Consider the following 21,715-nt stretch of genomic DNA (forward strand, 5'->3'; position numbering starts at 1 on the left):
ATTCTACACCGTTAACCTACGAAACCGAGTGACGTCTACGCCGTAATTCTACACCTCGTAATCACACATTCCAGTCGCGTCCGCATGCCAATGGCGACACGATGAGCGCGACTCCCACGAACCGGCTCAAACTGACGCCGGGGAACTCCCCATACCTCCAACGTCCGCCCCGATCCCCCCTCCGAGGTCGCTTACCCCACGAGTCCCGCCTGTCCCTCAAGCGAGTTGTCGGCACAACCTGCGTCTCGCCCACGGGTTTCGACACCGTCAACTCCTCCTTCGCCTACATTGCCGGCGGCGCCGTTGTGGTTGTCGACGTAGACGGAGAACAGTATGCTCAACGCTTCTACCGAGCCCGGCCGACTGCTTCTCCGGTCCATGGGTCTGCGCCGCTATCGCACGGTTCTCCTTCGCCTTCCACGCCCAAGGCAAATGATAGCAGGAACCGCATTCATATTCGAGAGAACCAGGACTGGTCTGTGTCGCCCAACTCGAACACATGGACAAGTCGTGAACGCATCAAGGCGGCGACGTGCCTGGCGCTGAGCCGAGACGGGCGTTATTTGGCCGTTGGCGAGACGGGATACGCACCCCGTGTGCTCATCTTCAACCTCGAGGATGCGTCCTCTGATGTGCCACTGGTATCTATCAGCGAGCATGGTTTTGGAGTCAATGCTGTTGCGTGGTCCTCCGACACCCGATGGCTTGCTTCTCTAGGCGCATCCACAGACGGCTTCCTGTTCATCTGGAGAATCGACCCTCGCAATGGCAGCGCCAAAATGTACCAGCAAAACAAGTGCACCTCCACCATCAAGGGCATGGTTTGGATGGGAAGTAGCCTCATTACACTAGGCGTACGACATATCAAGACCTGGCGTGTGGAGGAAGCTCAACCCAGTTCACCGGCGAAGACAAGGTTCAACGAGGGCAATTCGACACCACAACCGCCACAAAAAGCCTTGCATGGTCGCAACGTTCTCCTTGGGTCGCTCCTCGAAGCCACCTTCACCTGTGCAGCTGTCATCGACGACACCAACGTCATCATTTGCTCCGAAGCCGGCGACATCTGCACGGTCGAGGACGATGGGAAGCAAACGAAGCTCGTGCGATGCTTTACTGTTGACTTTCCAATCACATCTATTACTATCCGACACGCGACTGCTTACGTGTCTGGGAAAGCAGGCCAGTTCGCGACAATGAGCGTGAAGGCGGTGCTAGAGAGCCTACCGGATGCCATGGTTTCCAAGAATGTTGCGCCCGCTGGATTGACGGCTATGGGGTTCCTCACAGAGAACCTCGTCACCATTGATGAGAAGCACTCTATCGACATCTGGAGCTCTAGTCACCTGCCAGGCCAAACTGAGGAGGACCCCTCTCATATTCCCATCCCCGGCCATGGAGATGCGATTGTGGGAATTCAAGCCATCACAAAGCCCAACGATCAGGACGCGGACTTCTACACGTGGTCCGGTTCCGGCAGGGTCATCTTCTGGGATATGCAGGGGAAGGTCAAGCTCTCGGTGGAGGTGCCCATTGAGCAGGTGATCCCTGAAAATGGGATGGATCCTGTCAATCAGCTCAATGTGGTACGGGTTACCCAGGCTGGGAAGATGCTTGTAGCAGCCGATAAGCTGGGCGTGCTCAGGATCATGGACTTGACCACTAATGAGTGCCTCCTCGAGACCAAGGCACATTCTTCTGACTGCCAAGGCATCAGCATCTACGAAGACGATGCCAAGTTTCTGCTCGCAACTTGCGGTAGAGATCGCACCACCCAGCTGTTCCACCGCCTATCAACCGGAGAGTTCCAACATTTTCAGACGCTTGAGTTCGCTGCCAAGGTCGTGCAAACGGTCATTCCGTCAGCCGACAGAATCATCACAAGCTCCATGGACAGGACGCTGCAGATTCATGACATAGTGTGCAAAGAGGATGATCCTGACCAGATCGCTGCTCTCTCTGCGCGCACCGTCACATTAAAAGCATCACCGACTTCCTTTGCCCTGGGCCAGGATGATAAGACTGCGTTCGTCTCCATGCTCGACCGGTCCATATGCCATTACGATCTGTCTAATGGCAAACTCATCAATTGCTTCAAGTGCATCGACGAAGGCGGATCCGAGACTGCAGTTATGGAATCCCTCATTTATACTCAGCCTTCAGGTAAAGACGCAGGTCTTCTTCTCGGCATATCCAACACGGATAAATCTGTTCGCGTCTACGATGCCCAGTCCGGCTTCTTTGTGGACAGGGAATGGGGTCACACTGAGTCCATCAGCGGTGTAACGTTGACGGAGGACGAAGATGGCAACCAGAGAGTCATCAGTGTTGGACTGGACGGGACTGTGATGCTCTGGGGCTTGGACGACGATTCTTCGCCAACGTCTGTCAGCAGAGACGCGTCACCGATGAAGGATGGATCAGCATCCGCCAGGCCACCGCTTAGAAGAGTGCTGTCCAAAGCAGAGCTGGCCGAATTCCAGCGGCCTTCCTCGTCCAACGGCGGACGGCGATCACCCAGGACGGTCCAACGGCGAACCTCACGCTACGGACTGAACAATAGTGTCAGTACGCCCAAAGGGGGCACAACAAACAGCCCATCCATCGCTGAAGGCACGCCTTCTCGACGCTCATCAGGCTCTGGCAGCCCTCCGGTCAGTCCGAAGTCGAGGGCATCTAGGCGGCCGTCACTTCCATCATTGGGCATGCCTCCGAAAAAGAGCTCGCCTAATCTACGCGGCTTCGGTAGCCTCAATATGGCTACAGAACAAGCCTGTCGCACACTGAGAGCATATAGAAAAAAGCTTTCATCGACAGAGCCACTAAGCCAAGATTCTCTCACGGAGCTCGATCAGGAGCTTCGCATGACCGCCGCTGCTCTCGGCGATCGAGCCATCAGAACGCACGACACCGCTCTCATCAGCGGCCTCCTAGATCAGTACGAAGAGCGTCTGGCCTCCATGCTAGACGAGAAGCTTCGACAGACATTCCAGGATAAGGAGATCAGAGACGTGCAGACCCCATCCGAGGAGCCCGAGATCGAATTGGTGCTCGACCGACCAAGCACCGCTGGTGGGGAGACCGCCTCTACCTCGACATCATCGTCATTATAACACACTCATTGTAACTTTTCTTTTTCATCACTGTACAACACCTGCTGGACATACGGCGTCACTTGGACTAGGACAACGGCGTTTCGGCTAGGGGCGGATTCTTAAGGGAGAAGAAGTCCCCCTTCGGACTTTGGGGGGTAATAAGGGCGGATCAACGTTCCCCCTTTTTTGATTTGTCGGCATTTTGTTCTTCTTGCGACTTTCGACACAGCACAGCGACATTTTCTTTTTTTTCAGTCTTCTTTTTCTATGCGAAAAGCCAGCATTTTGGCAAAAACAGACAACAGAATATCCGTCATTAGAGACGGTATTCCTAAGAAGGGGGCGAATTAGGAGCCCGGAGTTTTCTATCTTCCCATTATGGGACACGCGGAGGCCAGGGGCATTGGGGACGGATGCGGATGCGGATGGGTAAGAAAGGGCGGATTGGATGGCTATCGCGTCCTTGGGTTTGAGTTGATGTCTGATTTACATACTCTTTTTCTGGTTTGCGCCCCTTTTTTGATATAGGGCAGCGCTAGGAAATACAACTTCACACGAGGGTATACCTCGTTGATCATCCTTCGACTTGTTCGCCCACTTTGTTCCTTGTGAGAGAGTATCGTGATTCAAACCATGCCTCCCAGTCTTGCAAACCGGGAAAGGAGGGGCAATGTTGTATTGCATCTCATGTACAAGTAAGTTAACAGAAACGAAATGAAGGGACTCCTCTCCCTAAAACACAGTAGCCTCCTGAAATCTGTAATTTCCATAGGGTGCCGTGTTCCAAAAAAATAAAAAGGTGGTTTCTCTATCCAACGCCTCGGTCGACCTTTTCTCTTTTCTTCCCCGTGTGTTCTACATGATCAGTCTCTGTCCGGTCCTCACTCCGTTTCGAACCAGGTCAGACGACGAGACCCTCTTCCAACGCCTCGTCCCTCTCCAGCCTCTCGAGGCCCGTCGCGACGGCGCCGTACACCCGCAACGGCACGGCCACCTCGAAGCTCTCGCAGGCGAGGTTCTCCACGCCCACGAGGACGAGTCCGCCGCGCTCGTCGCGGGAGATCTCCTCCAGCAGGGGGTGCGTGCTGGGGGCCTCGCGCTCCAGCTCCGTCTCCTGGCTCGGGACGACGAACTCGACGCGGATCTTCCACTCGAGCGACACGCCGGTGGTGATGAACTCGGGCGTCGCGTTGATGGGGATGGTGGGCGTGAAGACCATCCTGCGGTTGTAGAGGGTGGCTTCCGAGGCCGAGACGTGGACTCTGCGGGTGACGCGGTGGATCGAGGCTTCGGATCGGATGGCTAGGTGAGGCTCGATGCGCTCGGCGGATTCGAGGCACGAGTGCACGGCGTAGCATGGGATCTCGGCGTCGGTGAAGTCGATTGCCATAGTGACAACCTCGCCCAGGCGGTATGACGGGCGGGTGAGCATGACGACGCCGACCCGCTGGCCGTTGCGGGCGATTTCGAAACGGTTCGGGCTCTGTTGGCCTTCGGTGGTCAGATTGCTGCGCATGATGGCCATGTTGATGGCCTCTGTTGCGGTCGTCGCATCCTCGAAGGCTGACGACCGCCGCGAGCCAGGGTACGCTGTGGGAGAAAGCAAGCCGGTGTTGGACCCCTGCTGTGGTCTAAGGAGGAGCTCATCTACATAAATGAGAAAGTCGTTGATCGTCGATGTATCCGTTTTCGGGGATTTGAGCTTCTTTATCTCGCCGAGTGTCGACAGCTTGTCGACCGTCTTGATCTTCGCCTGGTCGCGGAGGATTATGTAAGGGTTCATAAGGTCATGGCCGAGGATTTCGCCGTAGCTGTTGACGCTGCCCAGCACTCGGAAAGGGATCTCAACAGAGCGTACTTGCTGCTCTTTCGAGCCGCCTGCTCGCTGCGTGCCAATGACCAAGCTGTAGGAGATTTTTACCGCCTTGCCCTTATGCGTCGGTGGCAATCCCTTGGGAAGCTGAAACGAATATTCGAAGGCCTTGTGTTCTCCCGGAGCAAGATTCAAGTCCACGAAGAGGATGGACTGCGGCGTCGAGAGCAGAGGCACAGACTTGTTACTGGCAATGCCGCGCATGTCCTTAATGCTGCTCAGCTCGCCGCCGCCAAGTAATTCGCCAATTGAGTTGCTGATGGTTCCCCAGCCGAAACTCCGAAGCAGTCCACTATCCCGTTTCGAAGGTTCCACTCCGATAACACCACCGCCCTGACCGCCGACTACGGCCTTACGCTTGACCTGCTCGAAGGGCCCGATGTTGATAAGCGAACCGTCGAGTGTGAAAGAGCCTTGAATCTGCGCGTAGCCCATCATCAACGACTCCGGCAGCTTCGGGTTATGTGACGCATAATTGGATCCCCGCCTGAAGTGCGGCGGTCGCATAGGACCTTTGGTGGGCTGTGAAGGGTATTCGGAGGCCAGCGTTTCTGTTGAGTTATTGCTCATGGAGTAGAACTCTCCGCTGCTGCGCGGTGTACCTCCTCCCATGCTCGTAGTGGATAGTATTCGCATCGCTGGAGCCGTATGTTCGTTGACAATTGTAGGAATGTTGTCTTTAGATCGTACTGAGGTGCTCGGAGGCACCTCGTTGTTTGGGCTCAGAAGGCCATCGTGATGTGCCGTTATTGGGGTGGTTGTCGACTCGGACAGTGGTGACTGGACCATCGGGAACCGAAAATCGGCCAGCGCGGTATTAGGAGACCTCATTGGTCGTTGAGAGCCCGCTGTGCTCTGCGCATTAGGGAACGTCGAAGATCGTGAAGTCGCAGGAGGTGTATCGGAGGCAGATGTCGAGTTGAACAAGGGCGAGCTTATGTGTCTAGGTGACGCTGGGCGGGTTCAGTAATGGCATCAAACTCATCGACAACGAAGCTTACCAGAATGAGGCCCTCCGAGTCCTAACGCAGCTCCACGAGGGACAATCTGAAGACTCGAAGCTCGTGCATGACCGCGGCCCGGTCTATGAGATCTTGTCGAGCCTGCATTGCTTTGGTTGTCGTCGGCTATTGTGCTCGTAGAACCAATCGATACTATAGATACTGATTTCGTATGGCCATTGCCGCGGTGCTCTGCGGCATTGGGAGTAAGAGGCGACGGCCATGGCACCGAGCCGGCGCGTCGTCGCGATTGAGCAGCCGGTACATTGAGGGAAAGGGCAGATCGATGACCGCGAGTCTGAGCTGAATTCGGCGGGGTCAAGCCGGCGTTTGACTTGCCTCTCAGCAAGGGCGAGACATGCCTCGGGCGGTCGGTGGGAGTGAGGAGTTGAGACTGGCGTTGCTGATTTGGGTCGCGAGCGATGTTTTTGAACGTGATGGTGCACTTGATCTCCTCGCCAGCGAAGACTGTCTGGTCGTGCCAGCGGATAAAGACTCGAATGTTGCTATTGCTGGAGGCCTCTGGAGACATGATGGCGCTCCTCCAGCGGAGAGGAGGCGAGAGGGCGAAGGAAGGTATTGAAGTAGCGACGAATCAGTAGGACATCACATATCTGGCATCAACCATGGTCGCGTCCTTCGGCGTGGACTACAGATGGACAAAGAGTCCTGACGGGTGCATTGAACGTCATGGGTTTCCGAGTTGGCGGAAGACGGAGGTTGAGCGAGCTAGCTCCAGTGTCGCTGCGAGTCGGACGGGGCCCCCTTCGCGGCGCGCTGCAGGGGTCGGATCCACGTCCCCGTTTCCCTTCTAGCGTCACTTAATAAGGTACGCTGCCGCTGTGGTCGGCCTTACATCAGCATGAGATCCACTAATGATGTTGCAGCGGGTGGCTTTTTGGCACCCCAATACGTACCTACCGAGGTCGACCACTTCTTCTCACTTACACCCAGCTTGGCGACATTATGCTTGAGGCTCAGATCGAATCCCAAGCGTCTAATTGCAATATCCAGCCATTATTCCTCGAATGATTCAAGCTATCGTTTTCTTCATCTTTTTACCAGTTTCTTTCCACATAAAACAGTATCAACGACTACAGCAGCGGCAACGATGACTTGTGACAGTCAAGTATATCACAAGACGCTTGAACCAAGAGACTACCTAGTAGTACTTTGCATATTCGATATCACCGCTAATCAACTCTTCATTAGTGGATTTCTCGGATTTATCTAAAGCTATCTTTCCTTTTACACACCAATTTAGTTTGAGCCAGCCACCATCAAGCATCATTTCTCCACATATGAAGAGTCCTGCTTCTTTCCTCAGCATTGCAAAACAACCATAACATCTCTCCATGTTGTACCTTGAATCAAACCCACAAAAAATCTTCCATAACACTGAGTAGAGAAGTTTCTGCAGGGGAGAACATTCGTCCAGGGCTAGAACCTCTCTTTTCGTACGATTGTCTAGTCATCGCCTGTGAGATCGATGACCTCATGTCCTGTTCTCAGCTTGACGACTTTGTATGGGCGGGCCGGTAAATCATCATCATCCTGCGTGAGGTCACAGAAATCATCGTAACTGCGCTTCTTGGACGATACCTGCGCCTGAAGTGCCTCATCCTAGTGTGTGTCAGTTAGCTGGCACTTTAGGAACCTCAAAGACCCTGACCTTCAACTGTCTGAGTCGCTCTCGTGCAAGCCGCTCGATCTGCTCATCTTGCAGCTCCTCAAATCCAGGAAAGGCGGGTTCCTCAGTGTCGACACCCATAGGCTCTGGACTGGGTGTTCTGGGGACGATCTCTTCGATTCGCAGCGCTTCTGAAGACCGATACTTGAACGTGTACGTGGCAAGCAACGGACCGGTGTGGACCTTCTCGAAAGCTGCTCTCTGGTCTCGGCGCGGAGGGCGCAAGGGGGCCTCGTAAGCTCGGGCGAGGCTGACCAGAGCTACCGTCAGCAGATAGCAGCGAACGACGACTTTGAGGAGTACTTGCGAAGTGCCATGGGAAATGGGGCGTCCCTTCAAGGCCTCTTCCGGGATCTCAAACGTGTCGTACCGCGGTTCCTAGTGCGATAGGTGCCTGTTTCCGTTTCGAATCCGGCGAGGAATGCCAGAGAACCTGCCCAGCTTCACCTTCACCTCGATGGTGCCGAGGTCTCGAGCACGACGGATCTCCTGGTTGGAAGCGTCTTCTTCTACTGCAAGCCCGATCAGTAAGTCGTTGCGAGGTACTCAGGAAGATTTGGAGCGTCATCTTACGTGTGGTGATGGATGCGAAGCTGAAATCTCTCTGTACCATTGCTGAGCGAGCATCATTCGGGTGCCTCTTTCCCTTGAAGGCAAAGTGCCAGTGACGTTGGAAGAAGTCATCACTGTGACAGAAGCGCTTTCCCATGAATTGACCGTCAATGAGAAGAAAGAAGACGAGACCAAAGTCACCGTAGACCCACGGGTCCAAGGAGGGGTGGTCCACGACGTCAATGTGGATGGCGAACTCGACTCCGTTCTGGCTCTCAATGTAGTTGCGTGAGCAGCGTTCGAAATCATCTAGATATCTCTCTCGCCGCTGGTACGCGTACGGATCAGGGTACTCAAGAGCATCTCGAAAAGATGTCCGAAGTCTCACCGAGACGTTGACGGCAGGCAGCGTGTCTATGATCGCCATTTCGAGATCAGAGGCGGCGATGGCCGTAAGTTTGTAGCGGGGAAAGACGAACTGAGTGAGAGGCAAGGGATGGGAGGTGGGAAGGAGAAGTGTAGGAGGTAACGAGGAGGTAGTTAGGTAGAAGGTGGAAGGTGGAAGGTGGAAACAGAAGGCAGGATAAGCAGGTACCTAAAATCGGCGACAACTAGAAGTTGCTGGCAGGACTTTGAGGCAGACGCTTCGGTTGTATCGAGAAAGAGGCTGCGGTGGGTAATAGTCTCGGAAGGGGAAGTCGCCGTCAGGGAAGGTGCTTCCAGCTTGAAAGTCAGGTCCAGTCCTTCCAAGCCGTGTCGTTACCTCTGCGCCTTCGATAAGATTACTAATGCCTTCGCCTTCGCCAGTGCCTATGGGTGTCAGTAATAGTGAGCCGCGATACCTTATCATTGGCCCCCTGATCACATCTCTCTCTGCATTCGAACCTCAGCCCCCCGGCCGACACTCCTGTCTCTTCTTTTACCCCATCCCTTCCCCCCTTTATTGTTGCTAAGGGCATATTCGAGTCCAGTTCTGGCTGAGTTCGAAAGGCCTCCACATGAAACCCTCCAAGCATCGCCAAACATCATGGTCCGTCTCCGACTCGTCTTAGACGCGGAAGTGGCTATTCAAGTCAACGGCCAGGATGCTATCGAGACTGAAGTACCCTTCCCGGGAGCTCCCGCGCACGATGCGCCCACTAGCAGCTACAGACTTCTTGAAGTGGAAGAGCATGCCCCTTTCTCCGTGAACATCACCCTCGGTATGGGCTTCCGCCAGCTTGTCGACCCGATTGACCGCGGACTCTTAATTATCGTCGAAATGGATGGACTCGAAGTGCTGCGTCGACTCATCACGCGTCGAGGTTTTAAAGACACCGATGCGCCTTCTTTGCGCCTAAGTTACCATGGAGTTCTCGACTGGACAGCCGGAGAAACGTCTCGACTGCGGAAATTCCAATTCAAAGGCTTGGCGGATGGGAATCATCCTGCTAAAGGCACAATCCGTGTCGAGCTTTTCTTCGTCAAGCTGCTTGGGCATCCCGAGCGGGATGAACTCGCTGATACTGTGCCGCTGGAGGGGCTGTTTCGTGGAATCAGGTAGAGTTGCTCTGTACGATATTCAGCTTTTGCAACCGCCTGCTAACCGGGCAGCCTGTCATCTGGAGAAAGATACTACAAGAGGGATGTCGAGACTTATGCAGTCCAACGGTTGAATTAGGAATGCCCCATTGGACGTTTCACATTCGCGTATCGAGTAACAGGTCAGTGATTCCAAACGTTCGGATCGAATTGGAATCGTGCGTCTGACGCTTTTTGCAGCCGCGGCTCCGGCTATCTTCGCAGCCGAAGAAGACGACTTGATGGAGTTCAGCGACACACAGATGCATCCCGACCGCCAGGCCATGCTAATGTCGCGCGAAGACGACTCGAGTAACGAGGACAAACAAGAAGACCTCATGAACTTCAGCTCGTCTCCGGCTTCAGTGCCTAGGGCTTTGCTTCCGCCAGCATCAAGAACTTTTGAGCCTAAAACCACATTAATCGACGACGAAGACAGAGATCTCATTATGCTTGATCGGAGCTACGCTCCGCTGGAGCCCACGGTTGCTCTAGACAAGTACGTAGAGGATATTTCAGCTCAAGAGCTCGAGGACGAGAAAGCTCCAATTCAGTCAAAAGATTTCACCGCAACTGTGAACCCAAGAAAACGCAGCGCCCGTTCAGCGTTCGGGGACTCCCCTCCTAGACCTAATAAGATCATCGCGCTGGAGTTTAAGGAGGAGCCAGAGGAGGCTTTTGTCAAACAAGAAAAGAATGAAGGCTATTGTTCAAGAAAAATGGTCTCAATTCTCGAGGGTGTAAGCGAAGAACAGTTTATCGACGGCCGGAGAGCGGATATCACACTGAGCAGAAGCACATCGATACACCCACCATGAACTGCAAAGAGTCGGCGGAATGAGAAGGGTAACAAGTGGACATTATTAATGGAAAGCAATGATACGAGAAGCGTGGAATTGGCGTCGTAGTATGATGATACATTAGCATTTTGTTAGACGCACTTGACAATTCGGAACTGGCCGAGGGTGTTTAGGAAGAGGTCGAGGGCAGAGACGGTTCCATCGACAACGAGAAAGCTGCCAACATGAGTTCGGAAAATAGGAATTCCTACTGAAAGTCACAAACTGTCAATCACAGACAGCCTTTTCTTCGTAGATCAGAATGCCACACCAACGCTCGATTATATCAGTCGTTCCATCTGACCGGAAAAGCCAGGCCAAAGTTGGCAGACCTGCCCCGTGCACAGCTATCTATCGATTGGATATGAATGCCTCTCATTCTCTCTCTTCATCTTTCTTGGCATGCTATTGGTGAATTCGAGGTTCTGGTTGTCGTTGTCCCAGATTATTAGGGGTAAGAATCGATCGAGAACGACGGGATCATTCTGCCAATAGGTCTTCAGCCCTCGCGTCCTGATCATCACCTGTAAGTATTCCGGATATTGACGTAGTCTTTCTATGAGAATTTGAAATAGAAGAAAACTTTATAGCTAAGTACGAGGTCCATCCTTTCGTACCTCGTGTCTCTAGACAAACGTTTCGTCCCTTCAAGTCCATAAGGGGTAGCTCCTGGTTATTACTCGATACGGGACATGGCAATTTCCCCCAAGCTAAGGGTGTGGCAACCACGAATAATCTCAATCATCAGTCAGGTCGATTGTACCATCAGCATCTGTCCTGTAGATTTTGCTAGGGCGCAAGTCGACGTCGCCACTCGCCCCGCGCTTGACTCTCTTCTCTCTCTTCACTGTAGCCTGACACTCATTATTATTTTGCTAGAGACCTTGACGTTGGGATCTTTAACTTACATGGATTTCGTCGAGACGTTCCTGGGCAAGTCTTTGGAGCTCAGATTGAGAGAGACCTTCGATGGTCGGTGCTTCAGGGGACGATGGTGGGGAAGGGGAAGGTTCCTGGGCAATGATTCCCTCATTCTCGAGTATTTCTCTGGATTTGTACCTGAAGAAGAATCGGGCCAGTCGACGCTCGCCATCAGGATAGGTACACTTGACCCGTGGCATTTTCTTGATGTTCCCTCCGTTTGTGAACCTGCAAGAAGATTTTAGCGATAGCTGAGGCATCGAAAGTCAGCGACGTACGTTGTGCCGTGCGTTGCAGTGTTGCCAATCAGTGCCTTTTTTGACAACTCTGACTGGAAATCCTGAACATTGGTGTCCCCCCTCGTGATATTGTGAACCTTGACAGCACGATATACAACAACCTCGATTACTCCCAAGTGCTTCGCAGCTTTCTTGTCATCAACAATCTTGTCACCGCGTCCCTCAACTATTGTCTCTGATGTCAACAATCTCCTGTCAATTTGGCGTAAACTTGGGTAGAAGTTACCTCTGGTGACGGTTGAGAACTTGAATTTCCTCAAAGTGACATGTCCTTGCTTGATCGAAGGAACTTCTACCCCTTCCACAATACCGCGACAGACTTGCCTTGACAGAGCCGTATCAGTTCTCAGGGTATACTCCACTTCTTTGCCGTCGATGTAGGAGCGGACGACGACACCCGAATTACCGCTGAGCCATTTTAGGCTATTTTCGACTTCGTAGCGGATGTGGTACTCGGCGTCGGTGTGGCTTTCGATGACCTTCGCAGTAGAGTGGTCTGCGGTACCAGCAATAGCCGACGTAGTGGGAGGATCTGGATCTTCATACTCGGGGCAGTCACTATCCGCTCCGGTCATGCGGACAGAGACTTTGACCTGCGGAAGGTCGTCGATGACGGCCATGACGGTGGCTTTGATAAAGTGACTTGTCGAGGGGAGATGAGGAGCGAAGATAGATGGCGCAAACGACCATCTGGGTGATAACCAAGCAGAGCGGTTGCGAGTGGGGAAAGAAACTTGGAAAAGCCTGAAGACAAGAATGAGAAAGCCAAGAGACTTCTTGGGAAGCCATAACTTCCTGGTCTTGGTTGGAAGGAGCGTCCTATTGAATTGAGGAAGGAGCTAACATGGAGTGTGAGACTCCGTTCCTTCCCCAGCTCCTGCTGCAAACAAAGCATGTACTGTGATTCATCTCCAGTTCTGCTCTTGGTTGGCCTAGGATTTTGATCAAGGAGCTTCGAGTAAGTAGATAGCTCAAAGAAGAGAAATACTTATTATTATCAGTGTTTAGAACCTCCTGGACTTAGATGCCCTTATAGTTCCTTCCGTGATGTGTAGGATTTCTGATGGTAGAAGAAATTAAAGCATCCCCTACATACGGTTGAGGTGATTCACCATTGGAATGCGGTTTAGACACCTCAAAAGAAAGGAGGCCAACAGTCCATCCATCCATCCATCCATCCATCCATCCATCTGTCATTTACTCCAGGCCAATACTGTGTGGCTGATGCGACAATAGTTGAACCATGCTGCGTGTCTAACGTACTGGACGTAAAATATTTCGTGGTACTCTGGGCATCTCACGATATCTTGTTAATCGCAAGTTTGAAGCTTGAAAACGACACGGGCAAAGATACGGAGGTGCCTTGAGGACCACTTCCTATCATCTGATATCACAGGCAGGTAGGTAGCACAGCACCTCACCTTACCTATCTACTTAGGAAGGTAGGAACCCTCCCTGCAAACTGCAGTTTCCAACACTGAAACCGTGCACTGTCCGATTGGCGAGGATCCACTCTGATCCAACAAACCGCCAATGAGAGTGCGAGCGCAGACAACGTCCTCAACAGTTCCCCACCAACGATTGCCTTTTCAAGCTGCCTCATCTTCAGTTTCCTGTTCACACTGTGAATGAACCTTGGTGGCTCCCGTCCTTTTCCTCCATCCCTTTCAGCCTCATTTTCATCTGACTCCATCTCAGTGTTGTCTTACAAACGCTTGTTCAGCTATTGTGAAACAAAGACTTGGGCGCTTCCGACCGGCAGTTGTCACAATGGCAGTGATCCACGAGCTCCCAGGAATCAAGGTGACCGTCGAGGTCAACGCCCTCAAAGCCCAAGAATACGACGACCCGGACGGCGCGGCCGAGGACAAAAACCGCGCAAACGCCCGTCACCGCAGCTTCAGATGCATCGAGTCCAAAGACGACGCGCCTTTCTCAGTCATTTACGAGGTCGACAACTCCGCTGGATCGCTTCGTGACCACAGCGCCTTGGGCTTCTACCTGTCAATCGATGGCGACCACAAGGATGGCATCCTCTGGGAACAGTCACGCAACCCTTGCGGCAGCAACGTCTGGCGTCATGTCGTCAGCGGGGTGCGCATTGCATCCTCGCTCCATGACATGGACGCTTTAAAGAAGTTCAAGTTTTCCAAAGTAACAACCGGTCCGTCGTCCCGTTACTGTGTTGCGGGCGCAGTATACTGACATGGACACAGTCGACGACGCAGCGAAGGAGCGCGTGGCAAACGACATTGAGGTTTTCAAGTCGGTAGGCACAATTCAAGTTCACGTATACAGCTGCTCTGTACGCCGTCGCGAGGGCAGAAGTACTCATCGCTCGGCGCGCGATCGGGAGTTCGAGGTTGCGGAGAAGGCGCTGAAGGGCAAGGCTGTCTCACATGGGACCGCGTGAGTATCCTGAAAACATTTACCAGGCCGTCTGAGACTCATGTTGTCCAGCTATTCCGATGGCGGTCTCATTCCGCCAAGCAGCACTGTGTCAGTCGACAATGACCCGAAGGAACCCATCGGAACGTACAGCTTCAAATACCGCTCCAAAGACGCCCTCCAGAAGGAGCTGATCATTCCCCGGTCTCCAACACCCGAAGGCATCGACGCTCTCAGTGAGGAGGAGATTCGCCGACTGGCCGCGGAGCGTCTCGACCACATCAACGTAAGTTAATCGTCATTCATCCGCTTTCGTCACTGACGTTCGTCCAGGGGCGTCGGTCACCAACTCTGAAGAGAGAGAACAAGGGTCCCTTGATTAAGCGGGAGTTCGCTGAGTTTTACGACCTTACCGAAGAGCCCGCCAAGCGAGAGTGGAAGAAGGTCAAGATCGACAACAATCGTGAGGCTATTGACCTCACGGACGACTAGAAGCGTCGGGATGAGCTCGAGGCCGAAGACGAGGACGTGGCCATTGACCTGCGGGACGAAGACGAGCGCTCAGAGGAAGACAGTGACTCAGATTCCGACCCGTTTGATTAAAGCGATCCCTACGACTGCCTGGATGTAGTCACTCGGACTCGCTGTTTCCCCTCAACCATGGGGAATACTTTTTCTATCTGGCGCGCTGCAGCGACTTTTTCCTGTTATTTCCACTCAAGGGGTGCGAGTTTGGTACAGCCTTACGACAGTTTTCGATTTTGCTCAGGCGCGGTTGTGGTTTTGCTATGTTACGGACGGTCATGACGACTATGTTTTTCTTTTACCCCGGCCAGGAGTTTGGAGGAGGAACGGAATAGATATACCCCTTTAGTGCTCTTTTTACAACTCTCGCTGTCTACTTAGCTATCTGTCATCGCTGCAGTCAAGACAAAACCCTAGATATAATCTATCAAAAGAGAACCATGCGCCCTTTTTCGCCGGGTTCGCCGCTCGGCTTGTCGTCGTCTTTTCCTTGTGGACATCTAGTCGCTTTGGTCATTTCCAGCGCCCATAGTTGTGTCCCCATCCGCATCTTTTTGTGTCTCCGTCTTTCTTAACTTCTCCTCCTTGAGGATTCTCACCGCCGCCTCCGCGGCCTTGACCCTGACCTCGTCCCTGGTGACGCCGCCTTCGATCTCGACGACGCATCGCTGGCCGACCATGACCTTGCACAGGTGCTCCCTCTCTCTGTTCCCCGTCTCCCTCGAGCTGAGCACGTACTGGACGCTCTCCTGGTCGGCGAGGTGCCCCAACTCCTCCTTAGGGTGGAGGCAGTGAACGCCGTCGCGGAGGATGCGGTCCAGGAATCCTAGGATCCCGAAGCGCTCGACCAGCCGCTCGCAGACCCCCATGTCTCCGGAATCGACCCACAGCGCGCCGAGGAGCGACTCGAACACGTCCGAGTAGAACTTCCTCAGCTGCAGACGCGCCAGCAGGGCCCACGGGTACGTCTTTCCGTGTTGCATGGCTTCAATCAGGGGCCCACGCATCTCGGTCCACCGCTTCTCTATGTTGATCTGTTCGAGACCGATGGCAGAGGATTGGTGACGCATGAACTTCCATAGCGGGAGGGCGAAGGTGGAATATTTCAGCTGGGGACGACTACGCTTGGTGCCGCCGTCGGTGACGACGATCTCGTCCTGCTCAACGGACTTCTCGAGGGACAGGAACCCCAGAAAGTCACCGTTGACCACAGCTGTCTTGAGGAGATGCATAGACTGATGTGAGAGGGCCGGCTTGACAGCGAAGAGACGGTTGACGATGATGTAGTCCAGGACAGAATCCCCGATGAACTCGAGGCGCTCGAGGCAACCGATGGTGTTGCCGAAGGTGAAGGAAGCGTGAGTCATCGCCTGGACGAGAAGGGACTTCTTCTTGAAGTTGTAGCCGATCAGCTTCTCCAAGGGTGCGTGGGTTGAAGGCAGCTCAATATCGGCAGGCGCGATATCGTACAGCAGCCTCCTGCAGTCATTAATGCTTCTCCAGTTGATTTGTTGAAGGAATATCGCGATGCAATCTAGCGCCTTTGGAAGATTACCATTGATCATGGAGGCCCCGATCAGTGCTTCGACAATATCGGCGAGGGTTTTGGTCGAGATCTTCCTTGTCGTCGGTTCGTCGCCGCGCTTGAGAACGTCGTCCACATAGATCGGGCGCCATTTCTGCCCCGTGAACGGTTTTGTGAGGATGAACCTGTCGAGACCGTGCTTGATTGCTGCTTTGCAAAGCGTCGAGTTGGCCACGATGCTGTCTTTCTTGAACGAAAGCAGACGCTCTGGCCACTCCGGATCTAGAATCTGTTAGTGAGTTCGATTCAAGAGATGTTTTGCAGGCTACGTACTCAAGGCAGCCACATTTATGGTGGTGGAGAACTTCAGGATCGAGTCGCCGAGGAATTCGAGTCTTTCGTAGTTGGTAGGTTCGTTGGCACTACCAGCGCTGATGGCCGTTTGGATCAACTTCCAATCATCGATAGCGAGCGGTCTCAACAAAGTCGAAGCCAGCTCTTTGGCAACGAGACAAGTTTCGACGCGATGCAGGATAGACGGGATGAGCACACCGAATTGGGCATACTTGGCTGGTATCGCGTCCATCTTAGCCAGCGGAACCGGATACACTCTCGAGTATGGTTTGTCGTTAGTCGGCGCTTGGCCGGGGTCACTCTGCGGTCGGTGGAGGAAGTCTGACCGACGAGACCATTTCTTCAGAGTCAAGTACGGAACGCCTGTAGGCGCTTCTTCAAACCCGTAAAAGGCTTTCCGTACCTGTTCGTAGCTGGGCTTGTCCGGAATGACACCCTCGTACAGATAGGGGCAACCGGTGCCATCCCGGACGAAGCAAGTGAGGTCATGTGCCGACACCTGGTCTGGTATGAAGCGTTTCGATCCAATTCCTTCCAGAGACATATCCGCATATTCACCGTTCTCTAGCGCACAGAACCTGGTGACCTGCTGGAGCTCTGCCGACAACCATCGATGCCCATAGGGTAGAGCAAGAAGAACAGCGGTATGGTCGGTGCTGGGCAACTCGTCAAGAGGAATCTGACTGCCGAATTCCACCGTCCAGGTTGTGCTGTAGTCGAGATGAATGGGGATTTTGTTCAACCCAGGCACCCACGTGGGAAGAATCATTTGGTATTCTCCCTGAACCTCATCATTCGCGTCATGTAAAAGGATCTGAGTTCTCCTGAAAGAGTCGTCGTGCTGCCATGCCTTGGCAACACCTGTCCAAGCATTGAGAAGGCCGTTGACCTGTAGTACAGCAGCTCTCTTGTCGACACCCGGGATGAAATCCTCTGGCTTGAATGGTAAAAGGTTCTCATTGACGAGGCCGGCGCGGTACAATCTCACGTAGGCCTGGAATGCAGCATCTTTCTTGACATTCTTGTCGGATTTCCACGCCAGCTGGCTCTCAGCGGACCGTACGTCTGCTGGAAGGTAGCTTGGCAAGGTAACTTTAGCCTTGAGATCAGGCGCATCGGTGTTGTCGAGTTTCGTAATGATGTAATCAGGTCGCCAATCGATGAACTCCCCGGGGGATAAAATCCGGCAAAGATGGTCGAGGTGCTGTTTCGCATTGTCGAGGTCCAAGGTCGCACCCGTCGACTCAACTACAAACTTCATGTCTTTCGTTTCCTCTGTATCCTCAATCTCCTTCAGACGCTCGAGTTCGCGCTCTTGATTCTCGTACTGCATCTTCATTTCGACCTCCAACGTCTCCCATTCTCGAGGTAGGGGCTCGGAAAGATCCAGCAGCAGGAGAAGTTTGGAGTCTCGCATTCGAGCCCTTCCCCGACGCTGAATGAAGGATTTCAGATTCGGCGGTTTGTCGACGCAGAGAACCAAATTGCAAGCTGGAACATCGATGCCTTCCTCGAGGACACTGGTGGCAATCAGCAGATTGATCTTCCCCGATCGAAACTGCTGCAAGGACTGCAAATCTTCTGCGCGGGTGAGATCCCAAATATCTCTCTTCCGAGCTTGGTACTGCGATGATCCCACCATAGAGCCAATTCGATACTTCGATCTCAGCGCCTCATGAGAAGCAAGGAGATGACACAGGACACCAACGGTCGCTCGTTCTCTAGCAAAGACGATGCCGATGATGTCCGTCGTGTCTTGAAGCAACTGCTCGACCAGGATGAAGACTTTCTCCGAGATTACGTCCCGACTGATGGAATCTGCCGATGGACATTGGCACTCAATTTGATCGAGGATGTTGAAGAGATAGGTCTTCTCGTCTTCCTTCCAGGCCTCAAGCCAGATGCTTCGGGTCCGTACCGCAGCTTTGAACCGAGATATGACTTCCCAGATGTAGTACTCGACCGCCCAAGGCCCCAGCTCTCGAAAGATGAAATTCGCCTGACGACCGAAAGACGTCATTTGGTTTTGAACGTAGGTGTCATGGCTTTCCAAGACCGCGATGAGCTCTCGTCGACTGCGGTTTGTCGTTTCGGTTTGCAGGTGTAGTACGTACGGGTCCTCGGCGATGTCCAGATTTTGAACAGCGGTCAATAGGCTTCGTAAGCTTTTCGGCACGCCATAGTCGTCTTTTGGAAGGAATGAGACATAGGAAAGCTGCGGTTTCTTCACACAAGCGAGAAGGTCATCGCGGTGCACAGAAGGAGTCTTGCAGACGGCGTCGAGGGTTGACTCTAGCACGTCTATGCTCTCGACTTTGGATCCAAAAGTTGGACTTGCCGTCAAGCCCATGATGTGAGGCACAACACGTCCATCGTGCTTATGGGGGTGGTAAAAATTGGTCATGATCCTGCTTCCGGGAGACTTCCCTACGCAGTTGTGGGCTACACGTCTATCAGCAAAAAGCACCCTTACAAGAGACCTGAGCGGCATACCTTCGTCAAAAACAAGCAAAGATAACCTCTCGAGGCGCACAAAAGCATGCGACAAAGCATCCAGCAGGATCTGGTACGTTGAAACAACCACCCGCACATTGAGTAGTACGGCGTCCCAGACGGACTGATCAGACCAGGCGTCAACATTGTCATCGCCGCTTAGAAACTTCATCTGCACAGCAGGAATTTGAGATTTGAGAACCGCAATTTGCTGGGCACATAGCGATACTGTGGGCGCCAAGAACCAGACAATCTGTTGGAATCAGCTTCAATTCAGACGGTCAGCTTGGAGTTCGCCAACCTGTTCTGTGGGAGTCCTTTCTAACTCTGCTTTAATACGTAATGTGGCACTGTGTTCATGTCAATCAAAGCAGCGTCTGCTTTTCAGAGCTCGACTTACACTTGGGTTTTGCCACTTCCGGTATCCATCTAATAAGCCATGTTAGTTCCACCTCATGTCAAGTTCAAACAAGACTGTTCAAAGACTCACAGCTACGATTATATTCTGTTTCATGCTCTCGTCAAACATCTCGAGTTGATAAGCCCTCGCATTCATGATGACGGGAGTGCCTGAGGCGGTCTCATCTGAAGACGATGCGGCCTCATTGTCCAGGAACAAGTCCTCTTCGGGGGCGGAGAGAATTTCCTGGTTATGAGGCACCGGGGCCGGCACGTTAGACTGGACCTCATCCTCTGATACTTCGGCGCTGGCGCCGGAGGATGATTGGGAGTAGTCGGACATGGTCGTGTAAGCTTGCAGGACTTGACCAGGGACCCTGAAGTCCACAGTCCCGAAGCCAGAGTCCTGGGATGCGAGGTACTTCCCAGACGTCGCCCCGTCGAGGCGTGGCTTGCGTGCAGCACCTTACCCAAGCCCAATGACGAGACCCCCCGGCAGCGGGGTCGACGGTGTGTGAGTCAAAGGAATAGGACAAGTTCTGCCCAACGTTAAAATGACGCGGCTCAAAGAGGAAAGACAGGTAACCTTGTACGAAAAGACGGATCAAGTTCGGGCGACACGGGGTGCGCCTGGGTTTGGTCGATGCAGCACGGCGAAGACGGGAACAGATTGGTTGCTGATGATGTGGTACATTGATGTGTAGGTAGTAGAAACTGGGCGACGACTGCCTGACGACGAGTGGTGAGCTAGCCGTTGGGAAAATGCAAATTCGTGGATGGTGCCGCGAGTCTTGCTGCAACAGCACTTGCGTGTAGGCAGAAGGCGACAAGGATGCTTAACGTGGGTGTGTGACAATCTGCCGCAATGGTGCCTGGCAGGATTGAAGACGAACCCGAGTCGTGGTGCACGTCGTAAACGAATTGGAAAGAATCGTCAACTGTGAAGGTGAGACGGAAGTTGCACTCGCAATCAATCCACTTGCGCTGCGCGTATTTGTGTCCCTTCGGTCCTGCAGGAGGTCCACCACTTGTGCCGAAAACGTGGGTAGGTTCGCAACGCATTACGCACGGCATATAAAAGAACCATCGCCTTGGCTCTTACGGACAATATCAAAACTTGTCAGGGAGATGGGTAGGAAAAAGCAAGACGAGACTAGGCCAGATAAATACGTGGCTGGAAAATGAAGTGGATGCGTAAGACTCATCGTGAATCACTACGGACTCGATAGCGTGGAAAGTTGTCGAATGGAAACAGAGAAGTTTTCCATTGTACGTATTGATACAGCGATATTTTCACCCCGACGGAACATAGACAGATGACTTGACGATGTGGCTCGGACGAAAGAAACAACGAATCTGACAGAAGTTCCCGCGTGGCCAAAATCGTAATCCCGACGACCCTGGGAACCCATGCTTGACCTGCACCACTCCAGCGGTTTCGCGTCGCCGTTTATGGTGACGCCGCCGGCTAACTGCACCGAAACGAACCAGCCCGGGCTGTTCCACAATCGCCGCCCTCCACTCCGGCTCAGAGCGTATCCAGTCGGCTCCGTTGCCGACCAGGCTTTAAGCGTCCGGAACCCCGAACCTGTCTGACCAGAACCCAGTGTGGTCCGGCAGTCGACTTGCACCTTGTTGAGGCCAATCCATGGATACCTCAATTTAGGCATCTCTCGCTTGGTCAGAGGGGATACCAAGGCAACAACTATTCGCAATTAGGACCCGAAGTGCGTTGCAGAACGAAAACTGTGATCTAGACACTGTTGTTGCCTTCCACGTTTCATGTTTCATCGCTTGCCACTGCCTACTCGATATACTACCTTAGGTCACCACCGAAGCAGCGAAAAGCCGCCCTGCGTTCAGACTGGAAACCACTGTCATGGCAAAATCCAGCACCGACATGGGGCGTCGGTGTACTTCCCTGAACAGAGCTTGATAATGCAGGTCCATCTGCATAGTTCACTCACAATGTGCCCTGTCGTGCACTTCTGCCATTCATGGTAGGCCTCATAAACAAACCAGAGACTGGTCTAGTCTGGCAGGGTGGGTTGGGTGAGGATAAGGGTTGCTGCGCGGCGCCCCTCTCCTGCAAGTTGGGAAAGCCGATGCAGAATCAAGTCGCTCCGACTGGACCCGGGTCGGTCTGGAACAGCTATAGACTACCACAACAGACTGTCATCTGCCTAAACTTCGACACTTTG

The 21,715-nt window shown here is 53.2% G+C and overlaps 7 protein-coding genes across 7 annotated transcripts; 3 read left to right on the plus strand and 4 right to left on the minus strand.

Annotated features, from left to right (window-relative positions):
• Window positions 1–101: 101 nt before the first annotated feature.
• CkaCkLH20_04954 (uncharacterized protein) lies at window positions 102–3,113 on the plus strand (the record flags this gene model as incomplete). The annotated part of the gene is made up of 1 exon (XM_038887673.1): window positions 102–3,113. One exon carries the CDS (start codon window positions 102–104, stop codon window positions 3,111–3,113), a length of 3,012 nt encoding a protein of 1,003 aa, XP_038747280.1.
• Window positions 3,114–3,996: 883 nt separating this feature from the next.
• CkaCkLH20_04955 (uncharacterized protein) lies at window positions 3,997–6,501 on the minus strand (the record flags this gene model as incomplete). The annotated part of the gene is made up of 2 exons (XM_038887674.1): window positions 3,997–5,921; window positions 5,970–6,501. The coding sequence occupies 2 exons, from the start codon at window positions 6,499–6,501 to the stop codon at window positions 3,997–3,999; spliced, it is 2,457 nt and encodes an 818-aa protein (XP_038747281.1).
• Window positions 6,502–7,436: 935 nt separating this feature from the next.
• Window positions 7,437–8,704, minus strand: CkaCkLH20_04956 (uncharacterized protein; the record flags this gene model as incomplete). The annotated part of the gene is made up of 4 exons (XM_038887675.1): window positions 7,437–7,592; window positions 7,642–8,037; window positions 8,113–8,171; window positions 8,233–8,704. 4 exons carry the CDS (start codon window positions 8,702–8,704, stop codon window positions 7,437–7,439), a joined length of 1,083 nt encoding a protein of 360 aa, XP_038747282.1.
• Window positions 8,705–9,238: 534 nt separating this feature from the next.
• CkaCkLH20_04957 (uncharacterized protein) lies at window positions 9,239–10,589 on the plus strand (the record flags this gene model as incomplete). The annotated part of the gene is made up of 2 exons (XM_038887676.1): window positions 9,239–9,413; window positions 9,973–10,589. 2 exons carry the CDS (start codon window positions 9,239–9,241, stop codon window positions 10,587–10,589), a joined length of 792 nt encoding a protein of 263 aa, XP_038747283.1.
• A 758-nt stretch (window positions 10,590–11,347) lies between these two features.
• On the minus strand, window positions 11,348–12,450 carry CkaCkLH20_04958 (uncharacterized protein; the record flags this gene model as incomplete). The annotated part of the gene is made up of 4 exons (XM_038887677.1): window positions 11,348–11,464; window positions 11,519–11,759; window positions 11,810–11,996; window positions 12,057–12,450. 4 exons carry the CDS (start codon window positions 12,448–12,450, stop codon window positions 11,348–11,350), a joined length of 939 nt encoding a protein of 312 aa, XP_038747284.1.
• A 1,150-nt stretch (window positions 12,451–13,600) lies between these two features.
• On the plus strand, window positions 13,601–14,710 carry CkaCkLH20_04959 (uncharacterized protein; the record flags this gene model as incomplete). The annotated part of the gene is made up of 4 exons (XM_038887678.1): window positions 13,601–13,994; window positions 14,047–14,239; window positions 14,291–14,504; window positions 14,552–14,710. The coding sequence occupies 4 exons, from the start codon at window positions 13,601–13,603 to the stop codon at window positions 14,708–14,710; spliced, it is 960 nt and encodes a 319-aa protein (XP_038747285.1).
• Window positions 14,711–15,243: 533 nt separating this feature from the next.
• CkaCkLH20_04960 (dicer-like protein 2) lies at window positions 15,244–19,857 on the minus strand (the record flags this gene model as incomplete). The annotated part of the gene is made up of 6 exons (XM_038887679.1): window positions 15,244–16,550; window positions 16,602–19,064; window positions 19,116–19,368; window positions 19,417–19,465; window positions 19,516–19,544; window positions 19,606–19,857. 6 exons carry the CDS (start codon window positions 19,855–19,857, stop codon window positions 15,244–15,246), a joined length of 4,353 nt encoding a protein of 1,450 aa, XP_038747286.1.
• Between the last annotated feature and the right edge of the window lie 1,858 nt (window positions 19,858–21,715).

Source organism: Colletotrichum karsti, assembly GCF_011947395.1.
Source record: "Colletotrichum karsti strain CkLH20 chromosome Unknown Scaffold13, whole genome shotgun sequence".
Classification (NCBI taxonomy): Eukaryota; Fungi; Ascomycota; class Sordariomycetes; order Glomerellales; family Glomerellaceae; genus Colletotrichum; species Colletotrichum karsti.